Genomic DNA, 24,751 nt, shown 5'->3' with positions numbered 1-24,751 from the left:
TAATTACTTTGTACAAAATAGAAGCATACAAAATATTTTTTAAATAAAAGTTTACAAAAAAATATATATTATATTTATTATTTTTACACAGTATAAAAGTGGGAAGGGTACAGTAATATCTAACAAATAAAATGACACAAGCAATGTGTGGATCTCACCACCTATAGCCTAATTTATATACTATTACTATATATGAAACAGCAGTGTTTCCCAGCACCGCTGCTCCCACCATGCGCATCATGCGCTGTGCGTAGGGCACCAAATGCTGAGGGGGCATCAAAAATAGCCTAATGAAAAAAATTATAATGCAGATATTATTTCATTAGCCTATAGAAATATTATAAGGCACTTTTAGCCATGTATATGTCACAAGAAGGGGAACGAGATAGTTTAATTGCTCTACTCTAGAAAGTATGCCCCTTGGCCTTTCGCCTTGGATGGTCTCCGCCGGTTGATCGCGTGGGCACCTGACGAAGTTTGACAGACAGTAGGCAACTTTTATCGAAATGGCCCGAAAAGACAGCATGAGTCAGGATCTGAGAAAAGAAAGAAGAAACTGCAAGATGATGCCCGTGCATTACTTGTTATAATTTATAACTTAACGTGCAAGTAAAATTGATATTTTACTGTTGAAAATTACCTATGCATTTTACAATAACTGATGCCAGCTAGCTGTTACTTTCTTTACTATCTTTCCTTGGATATCTTAATAATAATAAAGGATTTAAAGTATAACACTGGGCTACCATTTAAACATTACAGTATAGGTTAAGAAAGAAAAATGTTCATACAATCACCTATTCAGCAGTCAATAGCAAAAAAAAATACATTTCATTTTGACAAAAATAATCTTTAACTGTTTTTGGCACTGTATAGTAGATCACAAGCATCAGAGACCAAACAGTCAAATGTAGTTTTAACAACCAGCATCTCTACCTACCTAAAACCACAAGACTTTTAGCCTCTTTATGACGTATAATGCATGTGTTTGTGTATAATCTGCATTTGTTTGTTTTTTTGTGGTCCAAAAGAACAGACTAAATGTTGAATTAAAAAAAGGAAGGGAAAGTTATGTTGTTTTATTGTCTTTTCAAGTGAAAACACTTAGTGATCCCATACTGACCAAACTACCTGCTGTTTTTAACATAGCTAATAGTCAACATTGACATGTGAACCCATTTAAAGCACTGGTAATCCAGATTTGATCATCTGAAAAAGTGTGTATCTGTATCAGGGTGATCCAGTCAAATTTTGCTTTGAAAAGCCAGGACAAAAGTGAGATATAAAATGTATTTAAGTTGTATTGCTGAGGAATTATTTGAATGTTTGTGTATGTGTGTATTTGGGTTAATGTGGTTTTATTTATTTACGTATTTATTTGTATAAAAGGAATTCATGATAAGGGAGATAGAGAGTAGATCTATTATCAGATCCACGCTCCGGAGCAGAGGGGGCGGTAATGCGCCTATAAACTGGATGCCAACCGCCGTTAAAAGAGAAGAAGAAGAGACAAGACGAGGGGAATTTATGAGGAGAAAAGACGTGATTTTCGCGTTTCTTTGAGGATTTAAAAACGAAAATCTTGCCTGCAATCAGAAGTACTTCCCGCATTTTTACCGCGAGGAGGTGACTCGTTATTACTTCGGACTGTTTCATGTAAGTTTGGAAAATAGGGGCTACACAAATGTTTGTGATTTAAATAGGATGAGGCTTGTAAAATGCAGGTACTAAGTAAGTTACTTTGCTTTTTAAAATGACGTTTTTCTGTTACTTTACTATATTATAACATCATACTTTTAAATCCACTAACGTTACATTTCATACACTTTGATATAATACAGTTTCTTGAGTAGTGAGTAAAAGTTCTTCATTACTTTAAATAACTGGTACAATTTTAAAACGTACAAGTTTAAAACACACGAAACAGATCCTGCTAGAATACCTTTTCTGAACTTTTTGTATGACTTTCCTTACGAAAATTAACCATGGTTTTACTACAGTTAAAACAAAAAAAACATGGTTACTGTACCATGGTTACATGGTTTTCAAAAACTATAGTTAGTGCAGTAAAACCATGGTTTTGCTGATAGTAATCAATACACCAAAAAACATGGTTAGTGGTTACTACACTTTTACCACAATAAAATGGTTATTTCGTAAGGGTTGGTGGCTTTCATTGACTGTAGGTCGGTTCCTCCCGTGTTCACACAGATGTAAGAACAAGTTTTGACATCCAGAATGTGTCACATTACATTTCATGACTAAAAACATCTTCAATTTGATTACACTTTAAAGTTTTATGAAACATCGATACATTGTCATTTTTTTGTGTGTCCAAGTAAGATTTTTCACATGTTCAGATGCTCTTGAGATACAGTTAAAGATAGCAGATGAATAATTACACCTTTTTCACTTAAATCTTTGAATGTCAAAACATTCAACATAATGGCTGGTTTTCATTGTGGCTGCTGCGAAAATGTTAGTATAACTGACAATTATCAGGAAAAATTAAATTTAGTTGCACTTGATAGTGACCCTAGCAACTTGAACCCACCTGTGGTCAGTGGACGATACATTTACTTCTCTTTTCAGTGTTTCTTTGCAGTTTGTAAAATAATAGCTCTGAATTCTTGTTAAATCTGTTGGTACAATCTATCGCACAACAGCTGTTTTCTATAGACGCATTTTTTCTTTGATTTCACACTGTACACAAATTCTGTCTTTTACCACTCACTGGGCGTAACCGCAGTCCCTCTTGCCGAAGTTTACGTCACGTGCATACCCTCTATTCTGCTGTTGCACGTAAAATTTTTTACTTACATTTACAACAGTGCAAAAACAGCAGTGAAACTTAAAGCTACAGTCAGCAACTCTGGAGGATTGAGATGATTTCAAATATTTACAATTGTCATGCACTTCCCACATTACCACCGAGCAGTGGCGTCAGGTGACTTTTTTTTCGAGGACGCTCGATGTGAAGTTCATCACAACATGTATGTACCTTGTCATGTGTGTGTGGTTCGTAATTTCAAAATATGTGTTCTGCGCTTTGAGAGATCGCCTGCTGCAGACGCGTCTAAAGTGTTTATGATAAAAGAGACACTCGCGTTTGCCAGATACTCGCATAATCAGAGTGTCTAGCGTGTATTTTGGGAACGTGAGCGTCTCTTATCATAAACGGTTTTGACGCATGTGCAGCAGGCACTTATTTTGACAAAACATGTGATGCACACAGGATCTCTCGACACGCAGAACACATATTTTGTAAAAGAGAACCACACACGTGACAATCCGAACACTTATTTTGAATTTGCTTATCCTCGGATGAGCAGTCACGAGGTGCCACCGAGCAACCTCCCCTCAGGCTCGTCCTCGACGAGCATTCGACTTAATGCGGTGCCGAAAGAAATGAAAGCTAGATTACGTCAAAGTACCGTTGAGTTGAAATTAGACTTCTCTGTATGATTTCTCAAATCGTTCCTGCGGTATTTTTATCAGTTTTATTGTTGCCACATAAAATCAAACAAGCCTAATGTAACGTGCACGTGGGGGAGGGTGGATCTGTGGCATGTGCAAGAACTGTGATTGACAGGCAGACTTTACACAGAATTAAAAAACTCTTATATTGACGTCATTCAATTGGGAAGTAGAAGGCTGTAGTCCAAACCGGCCATTCGCTGTAGGCTTTAAAGGGGAATTCTGTTAGGGGTGGGAATCTCTTGGACCCTCATGAATTGATTCAGAATCGATTCTTATGGTCCCGATTCAATTCAGAATCGATTCTTGACGTACTAATTTGCATATCTGATGCTATCACATTTGCTCTCAAAGCCAGGTTAATGTTTGTGCTTTTGCTACTAGTCTCTGAACTGTTATATAATGTACTTTAATGCAACTAAGAGATAAATAATGTCATTCTTATATGTCCTGTTTCTGTTGTAAGACATTAAAACCAGTAAAAATAGTATTTAAACGTGACATATTAATTCTATATGTTAACCGGAATTAACTTCCACGAACTGACTAACGTTAAGCGTCTAACCATCATCATTATACACAGTGATTGGCAGTATTACTGTATTTATATAATGCAGCGCACCCAGCGACTGAATAACAAACTATGTGCATATTTTTACAGAAGTATATTCATGTTATATCTAAACAGTCAGCGGATGGTTTAGGGCAGGTGTGTCCAATACGTCGATCGCAAAGGCAATGCCGGTAGATCGCACATAACTGCTGCTCCACGCGCGAAATTCTCATTATGATCTTTTAGAGTAATTCTGAAACACGCAGGTCTTTTTGAGTTGCTGCGCCTTATGTCTCAAATGTGTTTTGCCAGGCCATTGCAGTTCAGTCGTTTTTAACTTCCACAATTAACAAGGATGCTCATTCTTGTCTCACGCAGGAGTTGATCCACGCGCACGGTGTCTGTGTGTGAGCGAGCAAACGAGAGAGAGAGAGAGAGGCAGCGTAGCGCTGATTTGTATGCTTCTAATCATAGATATGTATATAAAGGCTAGATGGCTCGTCCGCGCTGCTGGCCAATTGAGTGCAACGTCCGCATTTTGGCGGCCATCTTAGGACAGGGCGCTCGCTCACTCGTAGCATTGAGTTTTAATGATGCAGGTACTTTTAAATGACCATAACTTGCTTAATTATTTACCGATTTTCAAACGGTTTGGTTTGTTATAAACGTCAAAGATGTACCTATGACACTGCATACCTATACTAAAAATAAAATATAAATTCATGAAACATGTTAAAGCATCCAGAATTATAGCCACGTTAATAACGTTTGTAAAAACCCAAACCGTTTGAAAATCGGTAGAAAATTGAGCAAGTTATGGTCATTTAAAAGTACCTGCACCATTAAACTCAATGCTACGAGTGAGCGAGCGCCCTGTCCTAAGATGGCCGCCAGGTGATGCCGTTAGGGACTCCGCCTTGAGCCATCTAGCCTTTATACATATCTATGCTTCTAATACTGTTGTAATTTTCTAGTTTGTTTTACTAAACCGTATCTCCGCTATTTTAAGGAGTACTCGACATGTACTCAATGATTTTTTTAAAAACTCCTCAAAAAGAATAGAGATATATGCAGTATAGTCCTACAAGCATTTAAAGTGTTCTTTCTCTTCTGCTCTTGTAAGCTTCGCTTGGTGCTCGTGCAGTGCGCGCTCTCTCAAGTTGTCTGTGTGTAGCACCGCTCCCCCACTTGAGTTCCGCCTTTTGTTTCTGATAACGTCACGTTATTATTTTGTAAAATAACACATAAGAATCGATTCTTGACATTTGGGAATCGATTCAGAATCGGCCCACGTCCGAATCGCGATTCATCTAAGAATCGATTTTTTTGTCCCACCCCTAAATTCTGTTAAAGAAAATATATCACCTGGCAGTTAACTTTGAGCTTTATAATTCAACAGGTATTATTTATGCTATTATAGCAACATTACACACTAACTAAAGGTTGAAAAATGGGATCAGGAAGAACGTGAGTATGTTTACATGTACACCAATAATCTGATTATTTCTAATAATCAGAGTAAGGACTTAATCGCAGTAAGACATTTACATGACTGGAGCTAATCTCTTCACTCCGGTTTACATGCAGTTTTTATTTTAGGATTATTCACAAATAGCCCAATGCAGAGCACAAATGATGAACTCTCATATTGTCCACTGTTTTAATTTACTTGCGTTCAATCAGGGTTATTATCGTAAACGAAAACTATCACGAAAACTGAAACTATTAGTGAAAAAACATTTTCGTTAACTGAAATAAAATAAAAACGAAGGTTTCTAAAAAAAAACTACAACTAAACTATAATGTGGACCTGTAAAACGAACAAAAACTAAAATTTAGGCAAAACAAACTTGCGTTTTCGTTTTTTAAATGTTATTGGATCAGCAGTTGAACACGGAGTCACTCATATTACCGGATCATAAGCAAATGAGCAGATGTTGCTGGATCATTAATGACCAATAGGTGGCAGTCTATTAGAACTCCTGACCTGCACAGCAGCGTCACGTGATGTGTATGACGCTGTCAGGGCACTGGATCCCTGCCCCCGAGCCAACAGTTCGGTTCAGAAAACATCATCTTGTTGCTAACGGCTAGTTGAGTAAGACAATTTGGTTCTGCTGGCAAACCATTACAATAACTCTCAGTGTACTGTACACGGAAGCATTGAAACGTTAAATATGGCTGAAAACGCTGACGCCAACCGCTTGCTTGGCAGTGTTAGCTAACGCTTTTTGGGTGCTATGATACAGAATGTCCGCTTAACTAATCTGAAACTATTATATGCATTTGCGGATAATCAACAAATAATATTATATATTAATATTTAGTCAACAAATAGGTATATTATGTTAGTACAGCGATCTCTTCTGGTACAGAAATGAACACTCATAGACAGAACATTAAACTTTGCATTGATTTTCAGTTGTTCTGCACAGTTTGTACTAGTAGGATGTGCTGATTTACTCTAAATTATCTGTGTTATTTTAACCCAATGCTGGGAAAATATTGGACAGAACACATATGTTGGTTTATAAATAAACATATTCTGGGTTGTTTCAATGCAATGCTGGGGTGTTTTAACTCATGTTTGTATATTTATAAATGTATATTATATTTACCCAAATAACACAACAGAATTTAGAGTGTGATTGGTGTGGTATTTGTCCTGGCCTTTGATTGATAGGACTAAATAAACAAAATTCGTATTTTCAACATTTCCAGATTTGGCAAGGTGTATGTAGACAACCATGATATTATGTTAAAGACTAAAACTAAATAAAAACTAAAAGTAATGACTTTTAAAAAATAGAAACGAAATCAAAACTATTTATGCACCACTAAGAAGAACTAAAACTAAACTGAAATAAAATAACACATTACGAAACTAAATAAAAAAAAACTAATATATTTTTTAAAACTATAATAACCCTGTGTTCAATGACAGACATGTTCTTATGGACGCATTTCATTATTCGGTGCGGTGATGAAGACAGAAGTATTATGACAGTTAGGGCTGGGACGCTTGTAATTACCACTGCACCACGGCGGTGGTGGAGTGCGACCCGTGGTCGGGAAGTGTGCCCTGCGGTGGTGTGCACGTCACAAATTATTAAAAATAAAAAGTACAATCTCGCACAGTGAGATGTCTTCAGTTTCGTGTTAACGCAAAAAGCCAGCAGATGCGGGGTTAATGCGCTATTTGCAAGGGAAGGCAACTGATATCAGTGATGGCTTGCTGGCTTGAGCGCGGAACAATGAGGCAAGATATTGGTTGTTTCTCAGTCCGAAAACTGTAGCCTCCGGAGGTCACATTTGCAATCGTCATACGTCATCTTATTTCATAATATTAAAGGTATTGCGGAGGATTTTCTTTTTCTGGGTGGAGCATCAAGACTATTGGTCTTCCTAGTTGTCATTTAAGAGTGTTGCGCAAATGCATTTTTTAAAAAAGTGGAGAAGGCGGTTCTTTCTTAAAATTCGAGAAAATCCTCTGCTATACCTTTAACAATTATAAAGTTGACTATTAATCTTTGTTAATCATACATTGTTGTAATATGCTCGACACCGGCTCTCATTGAAAATGAATGACTACTTTGAGCTCTAACCTAAAAATAACCCACATGGAACATTCTGGAAAAGTTATCTTTAGGTTATAGAATGAAACCTAAAAATAGCCTACAGTGAATGTTCTGAAAGGAGGGGGAAACCTAAAGCCGAAAGTATACTAGGGACGTCCGCGTATGCGCGCCATCCGCATGACGTCATTTTCGTCATCAGGAGGGTCCGCGGTAGGGTTGCCGCGGTGACAGAATTTTCTCACCGGTTAATCGGCGCGTCACAAACCCGGTGATCCCGGTTTCACCGGGTGGGAGGGGCTTATAAATGCGCATGCAGACGTGCACATTTTACTTTCACTTTTGAATTACGCAACTGTTTAAATGCAGTGCTTGCGTACGCTGCATTAAATCGTGTATGAATTTGCGTGCAATGCGAATGCAACAGCTGGTTTAATTAAGTGCTTAAGTCAATGTGCCCAGGTAATTCGCACAAAACCCTCCAGTCCCAAGCAGAGCAACCGGCTACTTCTCCATAAAGCGCTGCTTGAATGATGGGTTTATTATTTTTCTTGATGAAAAACACAAGAACAAAACGATCTCTGTTATATTAAACATCATATATGTATATTATAACAAAAACGAGTAACCACGCGGCTTTTGCCTTCGTCTGGTCAGTCAGCTTGCCTCGCACACTCTGACAGGAATAAATGAAATCTGACACCTGCTGCTCTGTGACGTGACGCGCGTTCAGCTCTGCTAAATTCAGTCTGCAGACACATTCAGTTATAAGTTTTTGCTCTCTCTAACGAAACTAAAGGATTTAATTACACGAAAATATCAAAACGACGGTGTCGCGGTGGGCAAGTGATCTAACCGGTGAGAGGCTGAAGCACCGGTTATCACCGTTTCACCGACCATCGCGGCAAGCCTAGTCCGCGGCCAGCCCAAAATTTGAGACCGCGCGGACAGTGCGCGTACAGTCCGCGTACGACAGCGCATGCGCGTGAAAATATTTAGACAGGACACTCCACTAAACAATTATATAAAGGAAATAGACAGCATTTGCACACACACACGATCGTTTTTCTTCTTTAACTTTTACTTCTTCCAAGAACAGAAAGCTGTGGAGCATGTTTGTTTGATTTCTGTTCTTTGTTGTCTTGTTGTTTGTTCTAAACTGTGTTTGCAATGGTGGATCAGTTACTTTTCTTCACCTATCCTAATGTTTTAATGTACTGTAAATGTCGCCAAATCAGTGCTGCCCTGACAGCAGGGTAGACTAATAATTTGAATAAGAAATCATTTGTATTGCGTATAGTGTCGAACGCGGCCATCCGCGTGTAGCCGCGGGGACTATACTCGGAAAGCTGCGCGGACGCGGAAAAAAATATACCCCGGCCTTAAGCCTTGCTCAAGGATTGGGGGCAATATTCATTTTTGGTGGGGTTTTTTCAGCCCAAAATCGATAATGCCATTTTCGACGGAAATTTCCGATGACCCAAATTTTGGTGCACCCCTTCCTCTATGAATGTTTTACTGACAAAGCCTCTCTAAAATCTCCAGCCACACCCATAAAGTGATTGAGATCTTCAGTGAAGCTCCTCCTACAACAATCCACCAATAAATGATGGAGTCAAACACACAGAGAAATCACTCCATGTGTGACAACTGAAATCTTCATGACATATTGTTGATGCTGGTGAAAGAGTTGCTTGAGAAGATGACAGATCCACAACCATGCAGAATAAAGGATGAAGATACTGAGGAACAAATAGGTTGGTGTCTATTTTTCAATCTTTATTATCGATGGTTGAGGAATAATCATAAAAACATTGTCATTGAGAAACATGAGGGGAAAATAAACTAAAATTCATCAGATAACTTTCTGCATCTATAATAGATTCAATAGATTGAAACATCAGGTAAAGAGTTTTATCCAAAGCAACCTTCAGTGGATTGAATGACTGTGATCTCCATGCAATGCTCTACTACACTTAAACTACAAGAGCAGATATTAACGATAGAAGTGATATAATGTACTTCAGATTAGGGGTGTCACGATTCTCCAAATCCTCGATTCGATTATATTTTCGATTCTAAGGTCACGATTCGATCCGATTCTCGATTTTTACATATTTTTATATGGCATATAATTTAGACAAAAATTATATGCCATTATTTATTATCATTATCATTATAATACTTTAACATTAACATGCACATTGCACAACTCGCATGGGGGTTTGTGGGCTTCACTTAACGCGAGAGCTTGTAGAGAGAGGATTCCTTCTTGCATGGACTATGCGCGGTTGGTTACATGGATGGGGCGGATGACGTGACGAAAAATAATATTTTAATTAAATTCGGGCGGGTGCCGGATCGTCTGCTAGTTATTAGCTCTGTCCTTCTAAGCATGCGACATCTCTGTCTTTCATAGTGGCAGCCTCAGAAGTTCAAGAAAAGAACTGAAATGAGACGGTCTAGCCTTCTGAGAACCCAAAATTTGCGTCACCTGCTGCACACGCCCCCAGTAGCACCCACCGCGCCTGTCACCAGAAAACAGCGGAGACATTTCTGACTTATTAAAATAAATATGTAATCAGAAAAATATTAATTTATTTTAGAACATATGACACATTGATGTAGATTAATCTATTCAACAGCATATCAAATAATCAACCTAGAAATATACGCAGCATAAACAGAATAATATTAACACAAAACATAACTTATAATACTAAAACAGTGACAAGAAAAAGTTTTCTAATAAATGCACACTTTTATTTAATAAAGCTTTTAATTGTTTGGGATATCCTCGGCTGTTAAGGATCCATTCGTTCTATCATTAACAGCGCGGAGAAATGAGGATGCATTTTGACACGGCTCTTATCAACGCTGGCGAAGGAGGAACGTGGCAAACTCAAAAAATGAGAATTAAAAACAAAGGAAATAGAATGTCAGAAAAGGGTTGCCTGGAATAAGTTTTACAACGTGGTAAATCAAAATGACACCAGTGCAGGCTATGTAATTCGTGCGTTTAATTTAGGCTATTTATTTATTTATTTTTGTCCCTGTGCGTAAATCGGAGACGGAGTTCACTGCTGATATTCAAGAGGTTTCTAGTCTCGCGGCTGTCATCAGTCAGCGGATGGCGGGCAGGTGCGGTTTTGAAAACTGGTCAGAAACGTTGGTGCGGATGGATGGTGGACGGATGATGAGTTTTGTTATGCGGTTGCGGATGAAATAATAGTCCATCCGCGCATCTCTAACATGGACTTAATGCACATGGATTTAATGCGCGTGTCTTGGACTCATAGCATCTGAAATAAATCCAGCATAAAAGGCAGCTGCACTTCTCTCTGTCTCACGTGCTCGCATCTGTCCGAAGTCTGAACATAAACTAAAGTAGTAATCCTTATGTATTTGTTCAGTTTTATGCGTTTCATGCAAGCTGAGGCAAACTATCCTTTTGTTTAAAATATAACCCGCTGCATCTTTGCGTCTCCCTCACTATCGCGCACGTGCAGAGAGCTGCACTCTGTCCAAAGTCAGATCACTGTTAATCCTGTTTATGATATGCATTTCAAGAAGTTGTAGCAATACATCCCTCGTGTTTAAAATATGATCGCGTTCCGCTGGACAGATGTTTTCAAAGGCATCTCTGAGAGTTTTTTTCCCTCGCTTGGCAAGCCGACCGGACGTGACATCGGGGCGTGGCAGCATCGACGATCCCATTTTTTAATTCGAAGTTCGAAGCTGTGACTTAATTTCGATCGATTTCGATTTAAAATCGAAATCGTGACACCCTTACTTCAGATGAAAGATAACACATAACAGACACATGACATGTTGCTTTTGTCAAACAATCTCAAATGTGTTTTGTCACTCTGGTTTATCTATTTGAACTATTTACTGTCTTTATTTTAGATATGATGGAAGTGAAAGAGGAGAGTCAAGCTGAAGTGGATGAGAAACATCAGATTGTAAAAATAAACCATAATGTTTCACAGAGAGAAACTCTGAAGACAGAAGACATAAAGTGTGAAAATAGTTTCAGTGAAGATGAACGCCCTGAAGATCACAAGAGGACTCACAGTGAAGAGAACCCTTTAACATGTCAACAGTGTGGAAAAAGTTTCAGATCTAAAAGTAAACTTGAGGCTCACCTGAGAATTCACACTGGAGAGAAATCACATGTGTGCCGTGAGTGTGAAAAGAGTTTTATATCTGCAAGTTACCTTAAGAAACATTCAAGAATTCACACCGGAGAGAAACCTTACACGTGTCATCTTTGTGGAAACAGTTTCGCAGTTGAATTTAGCCTTAAGAAACACATGAGAATTCACACTGGAGAGAAACCATATACGTGTCAACAGTGTGGAAACAGTTTCGCAGTTGAATTTAGTCTTAAGAATCACATGAGAATTCACACTGGAGTGAAACCGTACACGTGTCAACAGTGTGGAAAGAATTTTACATCTTCAAGTGACCTTACGAGACATGTGAAAATTCACAGTGGAGAGAAACCACATGCGTGCCATGAGTGTGGAAAGACTTTTAAATCTATAAGTTACCTTAAGAAACACATGAGGACTCACACCGGAGAGAAACCGTTCACATGTCTTCAGTGTGGAGGGGGTTTCGGAGATAAAGCTAACCTTGAGATTCACATGAGACTTCACACTGGAGAGAAACCTTACACATGTCTTCAGTGTGGAAAGAGTTTCACAACAAAAGCTAACCTTGAGACTCACATGAGACTTCACACTGGAGAGAAACCGTTTGCATGTCCTCATTGTGGAAAGAGTTTTATGTGGAAATCAAGTCTTAGTAATCACCAGCGCTTACATTCTAAAGAAAAGGATCCTGGATCAACGTTTTAACAAAGATACCCCAACCTACCCTTAACTCAAACCCTAACCATTTTTAAACCCTCAAATTAGTGTGAAATAATAGTTTGAGGAGTATTTCTTAAAAAGCCCCAACCCAATCCTAAACCTAAATCTAACATACACACTAATCCTAATCCTGCAATCTGATTGGTTAATGAAAATGTTGATCCAGGACCGACAATGGTATTGACCCAGGATCACATCCTACTTGGTAAAATCACGTTCACCGTCAAGGTGCCGTCTCGGATCATTCTCGCGGTACTTTGACGTCATCCGGTGGTCGGTTCTTGCAGCACCACACGAAGACGAACAAGCCTAAGTCGTTGCCGTAAAGCAAGTCGTGATTCTCGCAAGATTTGTCAGGACGCAGATTTTCGTGCGTCCTCCGTCCTTGCGTTCTTGGGGGTTGGAATGGGCTTCGACTGTTGGTGATGGCGTGGAGCAGGGACACGAGAATGCAAGATCGCTGAAGAACGCATATTGAGAAGCAGCCCTTGTGTTCTCGTGTCCTTGCTGTGCGTCGTCGTTGGCGGTCGGGGTTCGTTTCGGTTCTCAGGAGGGCAGGGACGGAGGACGCATGAAAATACCCGGTTGTGTTCTTGATATCGAGGATGCATCGAGTGCAGACTTGCGCTCTGAAATCGCTTTACGCCCCATAAGTCAGTGCGGCAAAACAATGGCGGAGGTCAGGTGACTAACAGGAAGATCGCACACATCTCAATTCTCATAAGTGCGTTCTGTGTTCTCGCGACCTTCTGAGTTCGTTCTTCCGAGGTCGCCTGGTAAGTTCGATCTCCACGAGGACGCAAGTCCATTCTTTGCATTTTGGAATCGAGAAACAGCCATATGAAATAACTTTGAAGCTGTTATATTAAGGTAAAATAACTGCATAGTGTGTCTTTATAAAACACATTTAGTAAGTAGTTTCTCCATCACACGCATTGCTCAACACAAGCATCACTTTGATCTTCAGATGATAGCTCTGGATTGTTTGGAAAGAAAAAAAAATGAGACATTTATGTTAAGTTCATATTTACTGAGAGTGAAATCAGGGTTTTGTCGCTTTTCTTGAAAGGTTTGTTTCATTTGTGCCAATAATCTCACAGTGAAAAAACACTCAATAGTGTTAATAGAGCTGTTAACAGACCCATCAGCCTTCATGAAATGTTTTTGTTTCAGTCACATCAGTAATAATAGAGCTGTTGATAAACCTCATTATTCCAGACTGATAGTTCACATTTACACGCAATTCATTACAGTGATCTCTTAAGATCTCAAATGTTTGTGATAAGATGAGGCTTGTAAAATGCAGTTGTAAAGTACTAAGTACTGTTACTTTTAAAAGGACATTTTCAAGTATCTACTTTGTGTTTTTCTTTTACTATATTATGTTTTCATACACACAAAATGTTTCAATACTACGATTTTACTGCTTTACCCCATTGTATTAAAAAGATGGCTATAACATTTGTGTACTTTACACTTTTTGTACTGAATTTCTTTAATATATTTTCATCTAATGCCACATCCACAAAATATTTTAAATAAAAATACTTTGTATTCAAATAAACGTAATACTACAAGACAAGTAGTAAGCGTCTGTATTTCTCCTGGATGGCATTATGTAAACAGTTTTTATGTTAATGAACTACACAGATGTCATCTATCAGTTAATGTACACATCTTGTAAATCTTAATGAATTTAATGAGCTTATTAACATCGTAAAATACAGCGCAGAGCCGAAGCACGCCACCATTTCATTAAAATGAGACTAAAGCGATCACAAATTCATGTACAGATTGGGTAATAAATTACAATCTTTAGCGGGGCTAGGCAGAAATTTTTTCTAACTAAATCTTTCCTAAAGGTTAACTTTACCTGATATTATACAAACTATACAGTCTCTTTGCGGAGCATACTCACTTTAGCATTTTAATGGGAGGCACGTCTACATATCACTGCATTATTGTCAAATGTGATCTTGAGATACAGTAAGATATAAGCAGATGTATAGTTACAAATTTGGAACTTAAATATAAATATTATATTATAAATAATACAAAATAATTTTATAAAACTAAATATAATATGTATCTGACATAAACTGGATGGATTAAATACTGAAACCGATGCCTTTATGAATGTTTTGCTGACAAAGCCTTTTTTTAAATCTCCAGCCACACCCACACAGTGATTGAGATCTTCAGTGAAGCTCCTCCTACAACAATCCACCAATAAATGCTGGAGTCAAACACACAGAGAAATCACTCCATGTGTGACAACTGAAATCTTCATGACATAATGTTGATGCTGGTGAAAGAGGAGCTTGAGAAGATGACAGATCCACAACCATGCAGAATAAAGAATGAAGATACTGAGAAACAAATAGGTTGGTGTCTATTTTTTAATCTTCATCTTTGAGGGTTGAGGAATAATCATAAAACATTGAGAAACATGAGGGGAAAATAAACTAAAATCCATGAGATGATAACTTTCTGCATCTATAATAGATTCATTAGAATTAGATTAAAACATCAGGTAAAGAGTTTTATCCAAAGCAACCTTCAGTGGATTGAATGACTGTGATCTCCATGTAATGCTCTACTACAGTTAAACCTCATGTTGTGTTCACGTCATTATAGAGATCATTTTATTTTACCCAAAAATAGTAGTTAATGTTATTGCATCAAACTGAAATTTATTGACTTTGTTCACGAAGACTCCCCACTTTGAGGTGTTTCTGGTAATAAATGACCGGCCTACAGAAAATAGTTTATAATCAGGGTCTTCTAATGTCTCAGACAGAAGACAGGAAAAAAAGAGATGCACATTGTGAGCCCCAAAAGATGACCAAACAAGCACTGTCTGTTTTAAATGCAAAGCGCCCATTAACAAGGCACATGAAATAGGCTATTGTCATTCATGTGCATACGTTCAGTAAATGCATTAGATGCATGCATCATTTACATGAGTTCACACAAAGTTGATGACATTTTGGTTTAATGACTCAGATTTGATATTGACTCTGTGCCATAGTGTACAGAATAAAAGCAATTTAAAGTGCCTATTATGACTGCTTTTCCACAATTTAAATATGTTTTATGGAACTCATACACCTATTTCAAAAGTTGTTTGCGCGAAATAGCTTGTAGGAAAAGATTGTTACCCATCTCTAGTAGCCTTTGTTTCAGTGCCTTTCACATTGTGCCTTTTTGAGGTGGTCATTACATATTTATGAGCTGCTGCTCCTTTGGCCACACCCCACTACTAACATCATGTGCGCACACGCAATGGTATCGCGAGCAGTACAGAGTGTATTGTTATTTTTATATATTATATGTTATTATTAACGGTTTATGTTGCCAACAGACAGATCAAGGAAAAAAGTATCACTAATAAGTACATTCCACGAGAAGAAACTCATGACACACAATGATTCCAGAGTCAATTGTGATGTAGCAGTCTCAACAATACACTCATTTTGCCCTGGACAACACTAACATATTGTTGTTTATAAAACATTTTCAAACGCATTATTTTCCGCAAATTACAGAAATTAAGACCTGGCGGGGGATGTATACTGCTTGTGGACAGCATGCTAATTGCTAGAAGCTAGCAGGAGGTCCGCCATATCTTGGGAAAGTGATAGAGACTTGGGGGTACGTTAGGCTTGTTGGTAAAGCTGGGTCGTTAAGGCCCGGTTAGTTTGGCAAAACACTGTTACTTTGTAAGTTCATGTAGAATTGTTAAGTAAAGCAGTTAAATATTTCTTATGAATTTCGAAAAGTATGGTAGCTGGTCACAGGAGAAGCCATGCTGCAAACTAACTAGCATAGCGGTTAGCCACTTCGTCATTCTCAATGGCAAATGACTGCTAAAACACACACATAAGTTCACCCCCTCGACGTGCACCAATTCGTGGGCGGGATGACGTCAGTTTTTTATTGCTGCTAACAATATCTATATATCCTACATGAAAACCATCTAATAAGAATACACCAATGACCATTTTTGTCCATAAATGCGTATAATCCGTGAAATATAGATATATAGTCTGTTGTTTACTAGGGCTGCATAACAAATAATAGCGACTAATCGTTTGCAAAATAAAAGTTTTTGTTTACATCATATATGTGTGTTTACTGTGTATAATAATTATGTATATATAAATAAACACACATGCATGTATAATTAAGGAAAATAGATGTATAAACACAAAATACTTCTTAAATATCTACATGCATGTGTATTTATTTATACATAATTATTATACACAGTACACACACACATATATGATGTAAACAAAAACCTTTATTTTGCAAACGATTCGTCGCGATTAATCGTAATGCAGCCCTATTGTTTACATCAGATTTCGCACAAACGTCCTGTAATAGAATATAATATACAATCAGAGGACTATTTACGTCGTAACACTGTATCTATAAAGTGAGATTACACTTTAGCTGTAATAGAATATAATATACAATCAGAGGACTATTTAAGTCTTAACACTGTATATGAGATTACACTTTAGGTTCCAATAGACACGCGTTAAAACTTTGTTTTTAAAAGCAGGCGGGAGTACAATAAATAATATCCAAATAGTGCTGTTATTTCCGTGAGACAGGATAACAATATGTAGGATATCAACGATGACAGTATGGAGGATATCAGTGAAGTGACTGCTCTGTAGCTACCTGATGGGTAGAGACCTGGGTAGTCGGGTGGTGGGCGGGAAAATTCAAATAGAATGTGACAACAAGGCTAGTTACGTCACAACGGAGCTGATTTTGAAACCGTGCAATCTGAGACTCAAGCCAGAGGACATTCAGAAACCTGTATCTCACTCAAAACAGCATGGATGGATTTTTTTCCAAGTTTGTGTGTGTGGAAGCACCAGAGACACAAAAGAACACCCCAAAACCCAGAAAGAGTGAGTTTTCCATAATATGGGCATTTTAAAACAAACCTACTTAAAGATATAGCGAGGATTTTCTTTTTCCGGGTGGATCATCAAGACTATTGGTCCTCCTAGTTGTCAATCATTCTGGTGATATGTTTACGTAAGGCCATTGTACGTGCTCGTTCCTAGGTAGTTTTCGCTTTCTGCTTATGCGAACTGTCAGGTGTATATGTGTGGTGAGCTACGGTTTCAGCCATTCATTGAAGTTCGCGTTCTCACTGTGTTTTTTCAAAATGTCTGAGGGTCACAAGAGAAAAAGTGGCTACGAATAGTATGACAAGAAGAGAAAGGCCTCTGAAGAAACAAAAACAAGACCAGAGGTTTTTTGGGATAATATTTCACACGTTTGCTTGTGCTGAAAGCACAGGTTGGGCTTCCCACTGATGCCCACTGACTGCTATTTGGAGAAAACCATTAAAAATCACTGCTAGTAAAAGTTGATCTAAGCTATGATTAGCGATGCTAGCACTGGCACAAGTCACGCACTGCGCAGACACGGTAAACATCTCAATTTGTCTAAAGTAGTCTTATGACCAAATGGTAAAAGGTATCACGCTGAACTGTTTTAAAACCTTGTGTGTTTATTTTTGATAATTCCAATGTGTTCACAATAGTATTTATTACACAAATGCAACAAGCTACTTCTCCTTTGCAGATCATATCTCGAGTTCTCACTCAATCGTTCAGTATAATAATGACAGCAACTTGTAAACAGAGCGTGCATGAGAATAACTAGGCTTGCACATGCTCTCTTGTGCACACGTTTCATAGGCGTTCCCTCTTGGGAGCAGGTAGAGTGTTGCGCATTTGCATTTTTTCAAAAAGTGGAGAGGGCAGTTATTTTCTACATTTTGGGAAAATATTCCACTATACCTTTATACCTAGTGTGATCAACTGGGGTGATTCTTAGATTTTCATTTTATGAAGGTATAATAAAAAATAAACATAAGCAGCAGATTAAACCATACTAGTAATAGTATTACATAAAGATGAGAGTTCTAAGTTAAGCTAGGGTTGCCGCGGTGACATAATTTTCCACATTGGTTAATCAGCGCGTCACAAACCCGGTGATACCGGTATCACCGTGTGGGAGGGGCTTATAAATGCGCATGCAGACGTGTACATTTTACTTGCGCTTTTGAATTACGCAACTGTTTAAATGCAGTGCTTGCGTACGCTGCGTTAAATCGCGTATGAATTTGCGTGCAATGCGAGTGCAACAGCTGGTAATTAAGTGCTTGGGTCATTGTGCGCAGATAATTCTCACAGAACCCGCCAGTCCCAAGCAGAGCAACCGACTACTTCTCCATGAAGCGCTGCTTGAATAATGGGTTTATTGTTTTTCTTGATGAAAAACACAACAACAAAATGATCTTGCCTATATTAAACATCATATATGTATATTATGACAAAAACGAGTAAGCACGTGGCTTCTGCCATCGTCTGGTCAGTCAGCTTGCCTCGCACACTCTGACAAAAATAAATGAAATCTGACACTTGCTGCTCTGTGATATGACGCGCGTTCAGCTCCGCTGAATTCAGGCAGCAGACACATTCAGTTCTTAGTGTTTGCTCTCTCTAACGAAACTAAATGATCCAATTACACGAAAATATCAAAACGACGGTGAAAGACGGTGTCGTGGTGGGCAAATGATCTAACCGGTGAGAGGCTGAAGCACCGGTAATCACCGTTTCACTGACTATCGAGGCACGCCTAAGTTAAGCCAATGTCCCTAGGGGTTGAGAAAAAACATCTCCGAGACGGATGTTGCTTTTATACTACAATTTGATGCACAAGTTTCAAATAAAGAAAACTAGAAAACAACAAGAAGTTATTTATTTGGGAACTACTTTCTATCGCTACGTAGTTGAAGGCCAGAATGACAGGTAACACTTTTGGCTGTTTTGAATCTCACAACAACTCAATAGACGGCTATAGCCGTTTCTTAAAGAAATAGTCTATCCATTTTCCATATTTAACTTATTTTAACTATTATTTATGTTATTGCCTTGACTAAGAAGAGTTGATACATACTTCTATCGTCTTGGTGCGTGCACGTGGGCGCTGGAGCGCGCTGCGACACTTCGATATCATTTAGCTTAGCCCCATTCATTCAATGGTACCAAACAGAGATAAAGTTAGAAGTGACCAAACACATCAACATTTTTCCTATTTAAGAGTAGTTATACGAGCAATTTGGCTTTTCTAAGCGGATTTAAAAGAGGAACTATATTTTATGGCGGAATAGCACTTTTGGGAGTACTTCGACTCGCCTGAAAAGTCCGCTCCCCTTCTCACTCTCATAATGGGAGAGGGAAGGTGTTACTGCGCCGAGTCGAAGTACTCCCAAAAGTGCTATTCCGCCATACATAGTTAGCCTTTAAAATCCGCTCAGAAAAGCGCTACGTTTTATTTTGTGCCACCAAACTTGCTCGCACAACCACTCGTCTTAAATAGGAAAAATGTTGATGTGTTTGGTCACTTCTAACTTTATCTCTGTTTGGTACCATTGAATGAATGGGGCTAAGCTAAATGCTATCGAAGTGTCGCAGCGCGCTCCAGCGCTTATGTGCACGCACACAGATGATAGAGGGATGTATCAACTCTTCTTAGTTAAGGTAATAACATAGTTTAATATGGAAAATGGATAGACTATTCCTTTAATATTACCGTTTTTTTGGTCACATTTACATTTAGTCATTTAGCAATCGCTTTGGTTCAAAGCAACTTACAAATGAGGTAAACAATAGAAGCAATTATAGCAACACAAGAACAGCAATACATAAGTGCCCTGGAAATAGTCTCATCAAGTCCAACCTAGTATTGTCTGTGTCTTATTTCCAGTGCACTTCGCAAGCCAAGGGTTGGTTAGTAATTTTTTTAAAGAAAGAAATGGAGAAGTGAGGGAATGGCGGAAGAGATGGGTTTTTAGCCGATTCTTAAAGACAGCTACAGAGTCAGCGGTTCGAATCGCGACCAGCAGATCATTCCACAGTTGTGGAACGGCTCCTGAGAAGGTATGCCCTAATGTTTTTTTTCCCCTTTTTGAGATGGCACCACAAGCCGTCGCTCGGTGGCAGAGCGCAGGGATCGAGAGGGTACATAAGGCTGTATAAGTAAGTGAAGGTAAGGGGGTGCTGACCCAGTGGTGGTTTTAAAGGCCAGGAGCAGAGCTTTAAATTTGATGCGAGCTGCTATAGGAAGCCAGTGTAACTTGACAAAGAGAGGAGTGACGTGCACCCTCTTTGGCTCATTGAAGAACACTCTTGCCACTGCATTCTGAATCATCTGTAGGAGTTTGGTTGTGCAGGTTGGAAGCCCAGCCAGTTGCGCATTGCAGTAGTCCAGCTTGGACAGGACAAAAGTTTGGACTAGGACCTATGTAGCTCATTTAGGAAAGGTCTAATTTTCCTAATTGTAGAGGATGAATCTACTAAGAGCTGATCATCAATGACCACTCCCAGAATTTTGGCTGTTCTGGAAGGCGTGATGGTGGGAAACCTGGCTGAATGGAAAGGTTGTGCTGAATCTTTGGTTTAGATGATATGACAAGCAGTTCTGTCTTAGCAAGGTTAAGCTGGAGATGTGATCCTTCATCCAGAGTGAGATGTCCCTCAGGCATGCTGAGATGCGGACAGAAAGCATGTGATCTTCAGGGTGGAACTACATAGCAGTGGTAGGAAAAGCCATGTTTTCGAATGCCAGAACCCAGGGATGTCATTTATATTGAAAAGAGCAGTGGTCCAAGCACACAGCCTTGAGGCACACCGGTATCGAGACATTGGGGTTCGGAGACGTCACCTCTCCAGGATACCCAAAATGCCCTACCTGAGAGGTACAACTTGTACCATAAAAGCGCTGTGTCAGAGACACCCATAGCCATGAGGGTTGACAGGAGGATGTGGTGATTGACTGTGTTAAAAGCGGCAAATAAATCCAGGATAGTTATAAGTATAGTTATTGATTAGTTCAGTTGAGAATATATATGTATAATATCCAAATCTGCAGTCGATTAGTAAAGTAAGTGCCTATTTGAACATTTGCTTAGAAAGATTCGGACCCAGACACACCAGCCGACGTCAGTGTTCACTTTAGAGGTCTTCTCGGGTCCAAAGAAATGTACCCGACCCGAATCACTTTATACCAGATCCTGACGTGTATACAATTTTTTTTTAAAGAAAGACTCGACCTGAGACAAACCTGAGAAAATAAGACCTGAGTCCGACCCGAACTAGTGGCAATTTTTTTAACCCGACTGGACCCGAATGTAAATGGCACTGACATGTGTGCATTCGGCAGACCCACACACAGCAGTCAGACAGAAAGAAAATCCGGTGGCCTCGCAACAAATTTGGCGAGCTGCTCCATTCGTTTTACTTTGTTGTCTGACGACGACATTAAGGTAACAGCTGATGTACATTTAAAATTGACAGACATGTCTGTCTCAACGAAAATGAACCTACCGCCAGCCACACAATGCCGCAAGCGCTCTTGGCAAACAGATGAGAGGTTTGAAAAGGACATTGATGCACACACACGAGAGTTCAGGTCTTCTCGGGTCCGTTCAGCAAAAACACATTCATTTTAAATTACCCGAGCCCCAATGCCGCTATTATTGTACACGACCCGTGTCCGGGGAACATGTGAAACTTTAAGACCCGATCGGGTCTCGGGTCGGACCTCTGGTTTTCAGATCTAAGGGGACCAGTGAAGACCTCTACTTCGCTTACACCGCTGACCACCGCCCTATCTGGGCTACACTTGACAGACATTCCCTGGCTATGATGTAGGCCTATCTGTGTTTAATGGTCAAAAACAATATCAAACCAGAAGTATTTGGTGTTTTTTTATTCATATTTATTGTTTTTTGTGTTGTTATTGTTTTGGTGCGAGGTAAAAGTTAATAAAACTATATTTATAAGGCTTTTCCATTTAATTCTTCTCTAGTTTTGTACATAAAATAGTGTCAGAGAGTTTTTTTTGCATGCTGCTTATAAATATATCAGTGGCAATATCGCACACTTTGTTTTAATAGTCACATCACGCGAAAATAAATGATCAAGTGTTCAAAGTCAAAGATAGAGATCGCTCCAAAGAAAATTATTGTTTTCATAGTTTATTCCAAGTATATGTTACGTATCCACACGATGTAAAATCATTGCATTTAAGTTTACATCCAAAAGCGCTGATCTTTGACGGGATGATCACTTCTGATTGGGATTCACAGACTGATTCACGAGCTAGGGAACTTATTGAGAGTGTTTAAAAACAGCGCGAGGAACTGGGTCTGTTAGTCGAGGACGACCCGAGGAAAGAGAAACAAAATTCTATTAGCGTAGGGGCCGTTCGCATGTAATTCTCGGTTCCAGACAGGCTAACTATTGCAGCATAAGTATATTTACAAGATGAGTTAAAGACTAATACTATGCACCTTCATCCAGCCTATGATGAAATCATTATGTAAAATTTGCAAGGTACATTAATATTTTCTTAATATTTGTGGCTACAGCCCCATAAAAATGGCCTAACTACGCCCATGGTGATCAACACTGCAAATGTTTGACATATTGTACTATTTTCACTAAAATATTGAGTTGCATAAGCTAAAATTATTTAGGCCTATGATTAATTAATTAAAAAATGAAAACAAGTTGACAAAAAGATAGAATCCAATGTTTGGTGATATTGGAAACACCAGAAGTGTTAAAGGGTTTTGAACACAGCACAAGAGTTAAACTACAAGAGCAGAAATTGACAATAGAAATGACATAATGTACTTCACATTAAAAATGACATGAATACATGACAATCTCGAATGTGTTTTGTCAATCTGATTTATCAATATGAACTATTTACTATCTTCATTTTAGATATGATGGGAGTGAAAGAGGAGAGTCAAGCTGAAGTGGATGAGAAATATCAGATTGTAAAAATAAACCATAATGTTTCACTGAAAGAAACTCTGAAGACAGAAGACATAAAGTGTGAAAATAGTTTCAGTGAAGATGAACGCCCTGAAGATCACAAGAGGACTCACAGTGAGAAGAAACCTTTCACCTGTCAACAGTGTGGAAAGAGTTTCAGAAGAAAAGATAACCTTACAGATCACAAGAGGACTCACAGTGAGAAGAAACCTTTCACCTGTCAACAGTGTGGAAAGAGTTTTAGAAGAAAAGGTCACCTTAAAGCACACACAAGGATTCACATCGGAGAGAAACCGTCCACATGCCATGAGTGTAAAAAATGTTTCAGAATAAAAAGTAGCCTTATAGCACACATGAAAATTCACAAAAGAGAGAAACCTCACATGTGTTTTCATTGTGGAAAGAGTTACTGTGATAAACGTGGACTTGAGATTCACATGAGAATTCACACTGGGGAGAAACCTTTCAGATGTAAACAGTGTGGAAAGAGTTTCACCTTTCAATCAGGCCTTTGCCGGCACAAGAACATTCACAGGAGGGAAATGTTATATGCATGCCAGCATTGTGAAAAGAGTTTCCCAGATAAGTGTCAACTTAAGATACACATTAGAATTCACACTGGAGAGAAACCTTACACTTGTCATCTGTGTGGAAAGAGTTTCAGAACAAAAGTTAACCTTAACTTACACATGAGGGTTCACACTGGAGAGAAACCACATCTGTGTCATCAGTGTGGAAAGAGTTTTATAACTGCAGGTAAACTTAAGATACACATTAGGACTCACACTGGAGAGAAACCTTACACTTGTCAACAATGTGGAAAGAGTTTCTCTGTTGAAAGTAACCTTAAGAGGCATGCAAGAATTCACACTGGATAGAAACAATAGGTGTGTTTTCAGTGTGGAAAGAGTTTCAGAGATAAACGTGGACTTGAGACTCACATGAGAAGTCACACTGGAGAGAAACCTTACATATGTCTTCAGTGTGAAAGGAGTTACACAAGTGAAGTTTAAGACACACATGGCAAATCACACCACAGAAAAAACGTTCACATGTCATCACTGTGGAAAGAGTTTTATACATATGTATTACCTCAATAGAAATGGAAAGAAAATAGACTCAAAATTATTAACAAATACATGCACAGTTATCTGTGAACTGGATGCATGTTAGAAATGTATTTTACTATCCACGAACAAATGTCTTAAAATTTGAATATGTGAAATTCAGAATATCAATGAACGTGTATCGATTTACACAAATGTACAAATGTTTTATTTTGTATTCAAATATCATAATTTGCACATGCAAAAAGGGAGATGTGCATTTGTGGATCAGGTGACACGCGTGCATTAATCCCGTTCTGTTCATTAGGGCCCGAGC

General features: G+C 38.7%; 3 protein-coding genes across 5 annotated transcripts in view; 2 read left to right on the top strand and 1 right to left on the bottom strand.

Annotated features, from left to right (window-relative positions):
• LOC141349042 (uncharacterized) overlaps positions 1-14,571 on the top strand; it is a 97,575-nt gene extending 83,004 nt beyond the window's left edge. Inside the window, exons 1-3 of one of the 2 annotated variants that reach the window (XM_055179046.2) lie at positions 1,516-1,656; positions 9,151-9,362; positions 11,515-14,571. In XM_055179046.2, coding sequence (XP_055035021.2) covers positions 9,281-9,362; positions 11,515-12,470 — 1,038 coding nt within the window. In that variant the 5' untranslated portion in view covers positions 1,516-1,656; positions 9,151-9,280 and the 3' untranslated portion in view covers positions 12,471-14,571. Of the gene's footprint in view, positions 1-1,515; positions 1,657-9,150; positions 9,363-11,514 lie in introns of those variants that run through there. The other variant, XM_073856604.1, reaches the window with a different exon arrangement.
• The window catches only part of LOC129422537 (uncharacterized), a 681,876-nt gene that overhangs the window by 354,879 nt on the left and 302,246 nt on the right, over positions 1-24,751 (bottom strand). The gene's annotated exons all lie outside the window — the stretch shown is intronic.
• On the top strand, positions 1,515-24,734 carry LOC129422891 (uncharacterized). The gene is made up of 3 exons (XM_055179053.2): positions 1,515-1,656; positions 14,658-14,869; positions 23,315-24,734. The coding sequence occupies exons 2-3, from the start codon at positions 14,782-14,784 to the stop codon at positions 24,244-24,246; spliced, it is 1,020 nt and encodes a 339-aa protein (XP_055035028.2). The 5' UTR covers positions 1,515-1,656; positions 14,658-14,781; the 3' UTR covers positions 24,247-24,734.

This window comes from Misgurnus anguillicaudatus, chromosome 19, assembly GCF_027580225.2.
Source record: "Misgurnus anguillicaudatus chromosome 19, ASM2758022v2, whole genome shotgun sequence".
NCBI classification, from domain to species: Eukaryota; Metazoa; Chordata; class Actinopteri; order Cypriniformes; family Cobitidae; genus Misgurnus; species Misgurnus anguillicaudatus.
This window is presented reverse-complemented; position numbering and strand designations above follow the sequence as displayed.

What these genes read in the sequence shown, in the direction of transcription:
- LOC129422891 (XM_055179053.2), top strand. Translation starts at nt 14,782, where the DNA reads ATGTTGATGCTGGTGAAAGAGGAGCTTGAGAAGATGACAGATCCACAA. An exon ending in AGATACTGAGAAACAAATAG is followed by an intron (nt 14,870 to 23,314) that starts GTTGGTGTCTAT and finishes TCTTCATTTTAG; the next exon opens with ATATGATGGGAGTGAAAGAG.